We start from the raw sequence: 12,144 nt of genomic DNA, 5'->3' as shown, positions 1-12,144 counted from the left end.
AGCTCATATGGGACATCAGGTTACACAATATTGCATTCCCACATTCATGTAGATCAGCTCGTTCTAAATTTAAACATGGAATAGAACCATTAAGCATGGAAACAGGGCGTTATGAAAATCTACCTTAATGTGATAGAACATGCCCATTTTGCCATAGAATCTGAGTTGCATGTACTATTACAATTTTCTTCATATTTAGAAGACAGTAGGTTATTGTTTGAAGGAGATAACATTGTTAACAGTGATTTCTTAGTACTTACTGATACTGATAAACTCAAGTTTATGTGTTACCTACCCACATATGGTTAGAACCATAGCAAAAATCTGCTGCAATATTTCAAAAGTTAGAAACAATAATTCGTAAATAGTTATAGCTATTATAACACTGATAACCGTTAATAATTTATTCCGAAAATATACAGGCCTTTGACACTAACATGTTTATTTTGTTCTTTCACACATAGCGGTGAGTTGCCTGTGTATCTATAAAAAATATTGTTACTGAATTTTACACCACATAGTGCACGCATTGCATGTATTAATTTGTTTTGTTATGATCTTTTTGTTCACTCATTTTCAGCGATATAAGTTGAAGTATGTTGTGTCTATTGTTTTGCTTGTGCCAATAACACAACATGCAAGGCGAGCACCGGCGTTCCCAGTTTTGAGACTCTCAGGGTCTTTTGGTTTTAACCCGAGGTCATCTTCATCTTTATGAAGCTGAAACGTAAAATAAACAATTATATAATTAAAACAAATATCTATTCAGAGGATCAGTTATGGCATGTAGAAAGAAAAGTATTTGAACATATGGCGACTTTATAATCATTAGACAACACTGACGACGGTTAACGAGATTAATGGAATTCTTAGGCAAACACATACACACAATCTTCTACATTCGACATAAAAATTTCTAAAGTGGTGGAGATTTTGAGAAATGCTAAGATGTTTTTGCTTTGTATGAACGTTTGAATATATTTTCAGAACTTGAAGACCAAAAATTTTAGAGTAAATCGAAGACATTTTATTATATTTTTGGTTTAAAAAACCGATAAGCACGATACAGATATACATTCTGGACTGAGCAGGTTGATTAAGTGCATAAAATAGTTAATTGCAAGTCTTTTTTCTTATACTTTTCGGATAAGAAGCAGTTTGGCCCAAATCATAGCTTTTAATTACACCAATGTGGTATGCAACGAGCAAAAAGATTCAAATATGCTATTAAAGTATATATTCAAATTATATGATTGTTACCTAAAGTATAAATGAGCAATCATGGGCACAGCCAGCCATAAACGACGTCTGACATATATTTTCACATCAGCCAATCAGAATAATTTTGTGATCTAGACCGGAATTCATAAGAGAAGTTCATCCAAGTTTTTTTGTTGTTTTTTTTTTTTCTGTAACGTTGATGAAACAAACTACGCGTTATTTCTCTGAGATAAGAACTACTGAAGGAATGTGACCGGTACACAATGAAAGATAAATTACCACTTGTTCAATATCCATATGATTTACCGAACTGCGCTTTTTCAGTGAGAAATGCGCGATTGAAATGGCTTAGTATATTTTTCCGTTCATGACCATGGTTCTTATAGTATACACTTCTTTAGCACGCCAGTGGAAATAGTGTGTTTCCTTAATAACAAATGAAGAGTGATGAGATATAATCTATCAAAATAATTATGTAACTATAAAGTACTAAATAAACATTTTAATGGAGGTACTATAGTTACAAAATAAAAGAACTACTGGCCCCTGGCCACTTTAATTGGCGGAGTTATTGCCAGTGTCGTTGATGTTTTCTATATACATTTAAAAATGAACGTGTTTCACGAACTTTTGTTGTAATGTGGCTGGATATTGCATATATCAATTCTGCTTTCTTCTCAAATTAAGCGGAGTTAGGAAACAAGTGCCTTTACTGAAAGCAATCTCTAGGTTTTTTTTAGAAATTTCAAACCATTATTATTATCCGAGGATTATAATTCTAGTGTGACAGGCAGACGTACTTGATTATTTTATGCGTTTTTTTACTAAAACAATGAATGTATTAACATACCACTATGCCTCGACCAATGATGGACGTAGGTCCGTATAGGGACGCCATGTAGTCAACGTGCCTTCTCTGTATTTTACCATAGCGTTCTTTGCCCCTACCTCTACGGGCAAAGTTTCCAAGGTCACCAACATGTCGAGCGCTGTAATATACAAATCATTGAAACCAGGTTTTACTATTGTGAATCATTTCTGTCGCTGCTTTTATTCCCTTTTATACCATACCTTTCCGTTCAACTGCCACCACAGACACAACACTGTACTGCACAAAAGAACGACGTTTCCGAATATTATTTGCTTATGATATTGATTTTGGAAGACTCTTGACTTTTAGGATAAAGCTTATGGTGACTAATTTTGTTTGAAAAATAAAGCAACAACGTTGTATGTGTAATTAGTATAGGTTGATACGTGGAAGTGGTGTGCCTTTTACTGATAATGGCCCTGGTAAGGTGGAAATAATCTTCTCCCAGGGCCATTTTCACCTAAAGGGACCACCCTCTCAATTATTACCTCTTTATTACATGTTTACCTTAAACACAGTAAGAAAAAGTTTTAAAAGTTTAATGCGCAATTTTATGGACACTAAGATCTACTGACATAAAATAAAATTTTCAGCTTTTATAGGCTGGTAAATTAGAGTTCCAATTTTCATTTTACTTGTTTACATCCAACTATATAAAAATCTGATGCATTTACATATAATACAGTAGAACTTTGTTGGTTGTAGTTAAGCTCTGGATTGAAATAAGTTTTATTCACGAAAACTACGTTACATTACGCTTCAGGTGATAAAACTCAAACTGAACTGTTCGATTCCTGTATGAAATGTCACGAAGCCATTTCTGTTCACGGACATTAATTTCCCGCGCTAATGTCAGAGCCATTGCCGATAATGGCACAGGGGTCAGTTATGATAATGTGATAATGCATAAAGCAATACGATAATAAGAGAATTTTCAGCATAAAAGTGTTACTATTTATAGGTACTGGTGTAATAAAATATTATTATATACTTTACTATGAAATTACATAATAATAAAAAACAAAAACAGAAAACGTTAAAACGCAATGTGCACCACGCGCCATAATCATACTGGCACCGGGTACTAGTAACCGGAAAGTCAGCACGTTCTAACGTTGACGTGATAAATATAAGGATCTTACATGCCTGCCTGTGTAAGACGGGGTTTTCCCTACCCGAGGGACAGTGTGGAATGGAAAACCGAGCGTTAGCGAGGTTTTTTTTATCCATGCTGTCCCGAGGGTAGGGAAAACAGTTGTCTTACACAGGCAGACATGTTAGATCACTTTTCTTGCCTATCATGTTCAAAATAGATCGTGGAGACAAAGAGGTTTGGGTATTTCCTGACATTATTTATAAAGTTTATGACGTCACAATGGTACCAGTACTATGTGACGTCACCTTAGTGCACGCTATTTTAGACAAGGTTTTTCCCTAGGGAAAGACTGGACTATCTATCCCCGGCGCGTGCTCGGATAAATGTATACTTTCCCCGCTAGGTAGGCAAGAATATAAAGATCTTACATGCCTGCCTGTGTAAGACGGGGTTTTCCCTACCCGAGGGACAGTGTGGAATGGAAAACCGAGCGTAAGCGAGGTTTTTTTATCCATGCTGTCCCGAGGGTAGGGAAAACAGCTGTCTTACACAGGCAGACATGTTAGATTATTTTTCTTGCCTATCATGTTTAAAATAGATCGTGGAGACAAATAGGTTTGGGTATTTCCCCGACATGATATATAAAGTTTATGACGCCACAATGGTACCAGTACTATGTGACGTCACCTTAGTGCACGCTATTTTAGACAAGGTTTTTCCCTAGGGAAAAACAGGAATATCTATCCCCGGCGCGTACTCGGATAAATGTATACTTTCCCCGCTAGGTAGGCAAGAAACAACGTTATTATGGAGGATGAGATGGTGCTGACTTCAGATCGATGTTAAATAATAATGTCATTCTTGATGAATAAAGCAATACAACTGTTGCTTATTAATTTGTTGTAGGCCTAAATACGCAAAATGAAAACACCATGATAAATATGAAAACAATGATCAATGAACAGCTGGTGTGTGCCATTATGGCAAAAAGGCACAACCAAGCCGTATATTAACCTCTTAATAATAGAAATCTTTTAATACTATGAGTCATGAATATCCAAATGTAAGCTTACTTAAATGGGTGCCATGGAGAACCATGTGTGTTCCCAAAAGGGTTGTAGTGACCTCCCATTGATTCACATCCATCCGTCATGTCACCATACTCGTGTACGTGAATACCATGCTTTTTGGTATGATTGTAATTAGGAATGTTGTCTATATTAACTTGGATACTCAAAAAATCGTATCGGCAGTCGGCGGTCTGAAAGTAAATATATTAACATTTGATTTACATGCTATAAGCAGTTTGTAAATGATTTAAAGTAGCAAACAACAATGTTTAAGGCAGACAACAACATACTTAATACAGTTGCTGACTATTCAATTTTGGGAATATTTATGTATTTTGCAACACCGAAAATGAGATAAATTGATTTAAAACATGAAAAATGGCCAACTTCTCAGATGGAAGTTGGATAACTGAGAAAAAATAATGGACTGACCGACATCTTGCAGTGACGATCCTTGTTATTTTTCAGTGTTCACACATACCTAGTGAGCGCCCCTGTATAGTTTTGGTAAACATTTTTTTACATATTTATTTTGCGAGAAATAATTCCTTTTCAAAAATAATTAGAACAAATGTGTTAACCATTACATTATCTGCGCATAAAGCAGTAAGATTTTGTTAACAGATTGCATCTGGTAAGTCGTTTGGTACAAGAAATTAAGAGGGATTATACACAAAACACACAAAGCATCTGATTGGTCGTTTTGTTCAGAAAATTGATGGATTCTACATTAATAGATACAATTATTCGGTAAATCGTGACAATTATGACCTCATCAATTTTGGTTGACAACCGCTCTTACTTTTTTTTGCATTTGCATATCCCTGTTTAAATAAATCTCCAAATTTAACATCTTACACATTTTGATGTCATAATGTTACAAAATGACAAAACAACAATGATTTATAGAATGCTCTGCTATGACTTTCTAGTTGTGGTTAGCCTCCTAAATGTATACAAGACATTAATCTACTTTTTGATTAAGTACCTACGTGGATTATCAAGGAAATGTTGTAGTGTTCTGCGGAATCCTAGTCTAGTCTAGAAATTTATATTTCAACAACAACAACAAACACTTATATTAATGTCAGAATACATACATACAAACGGAATGTGGGGACATAATTAGTTATAGATAATTTATTTTAGGTCGATTGTGAAGAAGTTCTACTATTTATATTAATCACTCTCGATACCTCATTCCTGATGGAATCCATCGCCACGAGGGTATGAAAGAAGAGGCCAGTTTCCCTTGTAATGCTAAGCGCCAAGCAAGGGAGCTACTGGTACATTTTTTACGTCTTTGGTCTGACAGACATAATTATATGTAACATACCAAGATACAATTTACAAACTTAGAATATCACAAATACAAATTGATAAACTTCATATTTTTAGCTGTTAGGAGAATAAGATCACGGAAAAAGCATGATGTACTTAAAGGCATGCCATCTATTGACGGTGACATTTTGATCAATCGTTTTAGGGGAGATAATCCGAGATTAGACACAACTATGAATTTTGATTCGTTAGGAGTTTCAATATATAACGCACGATAACTCAAACGATAATATGTTTGATAATTATGGTTTTTCTTCATTAAAACGTTTCAATACAGAAAATTTTTTGTATAACATTAAAGTATGTACTTAACTTCAATCATTGACAACCTTCTCGAGTTCAACGATGCATGAGAACCATATCAATCAGACAATAATATAAACATGCTGTCGTTTAAACTATCGTGCGGAAGTAGTACCTGTCATCGACTCAGTTCATTGAAAAATTTCAAATACAAATATGTGTATGCGCATTGAGATTAGTGCTACCATACTTGATGTAAAACTGTTTGTAGCCCGCCCGCTTAGCTCAGTAGGGAGAGCGTTGGTATACGGATCGCGGGGTCACGAGTTCGATCCCCGGGTGGGGCGTATGTTCTCCGTGACGATTTGATAAAAGACATTGTGTCTGAAATCATTCGTCCTCCACCTCTGATAATTCATGTGGGGAAGTTGGCAGTTACTTGCGGAAAACAGGTTTGTCCTGGTATAGAATCCAGCAACACTGGTTAGGTTAACTGCCCGCAGTTACATGAATGAAATATTGTTGAAAAACGGCGTTAAACCCAAAACAAAAACAACAACAAAAATAAAACTGATTGTAGCCTATTTGATATATATGATATGATTGTAAGTGTTTTTACAAATTATTTACTGATTTTTCGGAAATAATTTATTATCAACGACACAATTGCACTTAAGTTTTTTTAATACACCGAATGCTTCGGAGACATTTAATTATATTTGACCTGTTGTAGAACGCTCTTGGAATATATCACATTTTTTCGTAGGAAAAAAAATGGGCATTTAAAAAGATATTGAAATTCGTCGCCAACATCGTTCACTGAACATAACTTTCACTTTCTTTCCTCAAAGGGAAAACTGAATTGACTCTATTGGTATGACTACCTGTTCTAAAATGAAATAGTACTAGTCTTTTGTTTTAGGAAGAATAGTAAGGTAGGGTTCTAAGCTAATATCAGAAATTATTTAAACTCCCATCAAACTTTTGTAATTATAGATCATATTAATTCCTTTTAATTAGTTGACCTACATTTTGAGGTTTAAAGTTTTCCAAAAGTTTGTTAATCCAAAAATATGTGTTTCCTGATAAATCCAAAATATTTTTGACATGATTCAGCCATTCAAAATGTACCGCCGAAATCAGCAGGAACTTGTAACATTTCGGCCAAGTTCTCCATATAGCTTATATAAGTGAGTACTTTTCTTGCTGTCGATAATTTTACGTAGAAAGTCAGTATGAACCTTCTTCAATTATATCAAAATTCTCGAACCCTCATACTTCGCAGTTATATGTTAATACAGGAACTATAGTTTGCTCGAAAAGTTTCATCTGTACATCTATTGGCAAGTTAATATTAGATTTTCGCATACATGGAATAAAAATAAAAAAGTGTTTGTTTATTATGGTGTCACCCCTACTGAAAGGGCCAGCCAAGCTGGCTTATAAGACACCTACATACATTGAACAACATTACTTTCCGATTCCTATTTTTAATGCCAGGCACCAGGCAGGTAGGCAATCGGTAACCATTATTTAACTAGCTGGCGGCTCACCAACTGGTTTCTCTTCATTAACTATACACGCCTCTGATAGGGCTTAAACCTTCGACCTCCCGATTACGGGGCAGGTGCCTTATCCATTAGGCCACCGCAGCTCAGTAGAATATGTAACCATTTTTCACTTGATTCACTAATTGTTTTCGCGCGTTTAGAAATCTTCCCGAGGAAAAAAAAGAGTATAGCTTGATATGTGTACTCTTTCACATTTTCTACTGTTTCGCCATTTATAGTAAAGTTGTAGTTTTCAGGTTTGCAGGTGCCAAAGATAATCATTTTTGTCTTTTGCAAGTTGATTGTTAATTTCCATGTTTTACAATACTGATAAAAATCATTTAACAAATTTTGGAAAGTTTTTGCCTTTTTGCTAATATAGTTCTATGATCTGCATATATGAACATTTTGAGATATATGTTGATACCGCCATTACTTTGATCTAATTCAATGCCGGTGTTTTTCTATTAAAATGATCTTGCAGATCATTGAGATATATTGAAAATAAAATTGGGACAAGTTCTCTCCCTGTCGTACACCACTGAAACTTTTGAAAAAAAAAATGGGGAGAAAAAAGACATGATTTAATATCTGCGTACATATTGAAAATTACATCATAAGTTGTTCGTTTATTCCATTTTTAACAGCTTGCTCCATAGTCCTACGCGCAAAATTTTGTCAAACGCGGCCGTAAAATCAATATACGAGCAAAACAGTTTTTTTTGGTGGGAGGGGGATCTCAGAAGTCTCAGAGTGAAAATGTGGTCTGTGGTTGAAAATCCTGATCTAAATCCGGCTTGATTTTTTAAAGAATGTCAAAATTGTAAAAGAAATAAAGTTGTACGTTCTTTTAAAACAGCTGTGAATAAGTTCCACAAACAAATTAGTATTGTAATGGGGCTAATATTCGCCGGGTCTAGTTGCGAACCCCTTTTTATATTGGTATTATAGTACCGATAAGCCATTTTTCTGGCAAAATACCACTGTCAATTTCTTATTAAACAATTTAATAAATAGGTGTCATTATAGACTTTTTGCTTTTAATATGTATGTATTTATCATAAATATAATCTTGCGGCGAGGCAATTATAGTTATTGCATTTATTAATCATTTTTGTTGTCTCGTTTTCTCTGATTGGTGCATTTAAAGTATTGTCCTCGGAAATAAGACTGGCTTCTTCATGATTAATTTATTCGCTATTGCCATTACAAGGGTTGAAATTAAAAAATGTTCGTAAAACTCATGTATATCTGGCATTTTGCTTTAAAGGCATGCACTTAAATCATTCAAAATTTCACAAAAAGTCTTTAGGCTGTCTGGAATGCATTTCTCTCAATTTTCGTTTGTGTCATATATGTGTATGTCATAAAAGGCATTTAATACATATATTATAAATCACTGCACATTCATTGACAAATTGGATTATAAAAGACATACACATAAGATATTTCTTAAACTTGTCGCTGTAAAACTAGATATAACACAGAAAATATCTTACCACGAAGGCACCTTGATAAAATTATCAACCACCCGGAAATTTGAAATAAAAGTTTCAAATGACACAATAATGGTGTTAGAATTGAAAAACTTAGTGGCCATAAAATATTCATTATACAGAATTGTAGTTTAGCGGCTAATACAGACTTATTTATGGTCATCGAAACTCCAAAAATCCTGTTATAAATTCAATACTACACATCCTTATCATATACAGTATACTAGAATTCTTACATGTACACAGTCTAAAACGTATATGATTTGACTCACCACTGGTTGCATAAAATACAGCGTGCCATTGATCTTGCTAGGTAGGTTTGGATTGGCAACCAGGTTACAAACGGCGTACAAATCTGAAGTAAAAAAAAAAGCAACAATCTATAGAAACTTGTAGAATCATATAGAATCATATGGAAATGAAATAAATTGAGTTTTCCATTTTAATATAACAAGACATAGCGTTTTAATAGATCGTCGTCCGCGCAGTCTGGTCAGGATCCATGCTGTTCGCTTTCAAAGTCTATTGCAATTAGAGAAACTGTTAGCGAACAGCATGGATCCTGACCAGACTGTGCGGATGCGCAAGCTGGTCTGGATCCATGCTGGTCGCAAAGCCACTATGTTGGTTTTCCCATGGCGCGGCTCTTATCTTGAACAACACCTAATCACAATCACAATTTGCTTGTCAACTAAAACAAAGTAAACTCGTCTTCAAACTTAATGAATAGCAACTTTTTAACGGCATAATAAAGTGCGTGTAATTGGTAACCTTAAAATGGTGGCAGATTTGACGTTTTGCTGGCATTCTGTGACAGCTGGCGCAACTCCCGACGGGAAAGAGATAAATACATAAATATGAGCCGTGCCATGAGAAAATCAACATAGTGGGTTTGCGACCAGCATGGATCCAGACCAGCCTGCGCATCCGCGCAGTCTGGTCAGGATCCATGCTGTTCGCTAATGGTTTCTCTAATTACAGTAGGCTTTAAAAGCGAACAGCATGGATCCTGACCAGACTGCGCGGATGCGCAGGCTGGTCTGGATCCATGCTGGTCGCAAAGCCACTATGTTGGTTTTCTCATGGCACGGCTCATATATCAATCGTAGTAAATTTTCAAGAAATATGTCATCTAAAAGTCGATGCAATATAAATACATTGAAACAAATAACTTATTTAATTGCCAAATCTATTTTTATACTTATACTGAAAATATTTTTCAGACCTTTTTAGTTAGATAGATGGAAAAACATTATTTTCATACCTTTTTTATCACAGTTTTTCTTGTTTGATTCAACAGGAACACTACAAACATACGAAATGCAACAAAAACAAAATCCAACTAAAATAATAAACGTGTACATTGTCGCAGTCTTGCCACTTAACGAATATCCGAAACAAATATACTGCTGGCACTTTAAATCAGGCCTTTACCATCCTTATTTATGTTCACGTTACCGTTGGCGTCGTCTCCACGTTTTTTTTTTATATTTACGTAAGTGCGAAAAGCGTTTAAATACCTCATCAATCACGTTTGCACACAAATAATGACAGTAACAGTAATTTATGCGTAGATTGTGTTTACTATTCACGGTCTATGGATTGCAAAAGGAAATTAGTCGGTCGTCATCATTTATGTAAATTTCTAAACGGTCATTGATTAAATAGTATGATACGTAATATAACCATAATTGCAGTTTGATTGATATGTAAAAAATTAATGCCAAGTGTTGGAAATAAAATAAACCAACAAGAACTATACAATCAGTTTTAGATTATATAAGCATGCACATTTGTTATCATTTACAATTAAAATGCATTTCCGCTTTGATGCACGAAAACCGACTTAATTTACTTTCCAACGAAATGCACTGAGTTTTAAGCTGTAGTGTTTCCGTAGGCATGCATTTTTTTTGTACGTCACCATTTAAAAAAAACGCGTATGAGCTTCCATTGTTTCAGCTATCGTGTAAAACAAGTGAAACCGTTCTTGGAATCATTATTCAGAATTTATTCAGTAATTCACAATTTTAAACATTGCAATGAAAAGGAAATAAAAAGAACGTAGGTGCTGGCAAAAAATTAAAAAAACATTGGATCATTTTCTTGGTTGAAATATAATAACACATTTAAAAAAACTAACTGTACGAAACAATTATATCCGAATGGGTAGTGTGGGAAAATGGGTACTGTATATCTGCCGGTACGAGCAAAAAAAAAAAAAAAAAAAAAAAAAAAACAAAAAAAAACGAAAAAAAAAACATCAAACAAAAAACAAAATTAAAACAATTCTTCTTATTTTTGAGGCACTCACTCCAAATTAAACAACTAGGGGAAGTTTGGGTAACTGAGCCACTTAAGAACTATGAAGCTTGTTTCTTGCAAACAAATGGCAGCATCTCTCAAATATTATTTCAGTTATTGGAAACATATTAATATCACATTTCGAGCAAAAGTATCTGAAACGCTATTTTGATGTTTTCGGAAAACGCAATGAGATGAATGTCCAAAATGGCTCAGTTACCCGACATAGTTATGATGACTGAGCCATCATTATCATGTGGACTAAGATGAAGAATAATAAACGAATACATCCATTTGGATTTAAATACAATTTGTCGCAAATCTTACAATCGGGCATGGCCCATTTATGTGTTTTTGCGCATGCGCATGTGTGCATTTTCTTATTTTGCGTAGGACTGCGTCATCTTCCTGAGTCTCTGAGTGTATACTTTAAGCATAATATTGAAACACATCACAAACTTGTGCCCTTTAGCATACAATGCTATAATCATTCAAATTGTATACATTTTGTTTAAAATAGTAATAAAACTTTTGTGATGATCTCCCAAAGTGCCTATGTCGTGTTATATTAGCTGTTAACATATTAAGACTGCACCCAAATATTATTAGTATTATTATTTACCAGATTTTTATAGCGCTCTTTTCATCTATAAAATAAACGTTCAAAAGTGCTGTACAAACTACATATCACAGAATGATATGGACACACAATACAACACAAAAATATATCAACAATAAAAGGTATTTAGCATGCACCAGGTTTTAATCTACATTTTAATTGTATTAGATATTTTAAAGAACAACAAACAACAGTAAATAATTTCTATTGCAAAGTCTTGACACAGCTTGTTTTTCAGTGCAAAGTGAGTTTCAATAGACCTTGAAGAAAAAGTGTGTTTTCAATGATCGTTTGAAAGCATCCAAGCTTTTAGCGTCTCTAATAGTAGCCGGA

The 12,144-nt window shown here is 34.4% G+C and overlaps 1 protein-coding gene across 2 annotated transcripts; it reads right to left on the bottom strand.

The window, feature by feature from the left end:
• Nucleotides 1–389: 389 nt before the first annotated feature.
• LOC123550919 (uncharacterized) lies at nt 390–10,391 on the bottom strand. Of its 2 annotated transcripts, XM_045339419.2 has the most exons (5): nt 10,153–10,391; nt 9,161–9,243; nt 4,262–4,449; nt 2,072–2,210; nt 390–720 (listed from the first exon to the last, which is right to left on the bottom strand). In XM_045339419.2, the coding sequence occupies exons 1-5, from the start codon at nt 10,250–10,252 to the stop codon at nt 577–579; spliced, it is 654 nt and encodes a 217-aa protein (XP_045195354.2). In that variant the 5' UTR covers nt 10,253–10,391; the 3' UTR covers nt 390–576. The 2 variants fall into 2 exon arrangements, with proteins under 2 accessions (XP_045195354.2, XP_045195355.2); XM_045339420.2 differs by lacking the exons at nt 9,161–9,243; nt 10,153–10,391 and adding an exon at nt 4,691–4,830.
• Nucleotides 10,392–12,144: the final 1,753 nt, after the last annotated feature.

Source organism: Mercenaria mercenaria, chromosome 4 (assembly GCF_021730395.1).
Source record: "Mercenaria mercenaria strain notata chromosome 4, MADL_Memer_1, whole genome shotgun sequence".
Taxonomy (NCBI): domain Eukaryota; kingdom Metazoa; phylum Mollusca; class Bivalvia; order Venerida; family Veneridae; genus Mercenaria; species Mercenaria mercenaria.
Note: the sequence above shows the minus strand (reverse complement) of the source record. Positions and strands in the feature narration are given on the sequence as shown.

Coding starts and splice junctions, on each gene's coding strand:
- LOC123550919 (XM_045339419.2), bottom strand. CDS start 10,252: ATGTACACGTTTATTATTTTAGTTGGATTTTGTTTTTGTTGCATTTCG. Junction 9,244..10,152: donor GAAAAACTGTGATAAAAAAG/GTATGAAAATAA, acceptor TTTTTACTTCAG/ATTTGTACGCCGTTTGTAAC. Junction 721..2,071: donor TCATTGGTCGAGGCATAGTG/GTATGTTAATAC, acceptor TTTACGTTTCAG/CTTCATAAAGATGAAGATGA.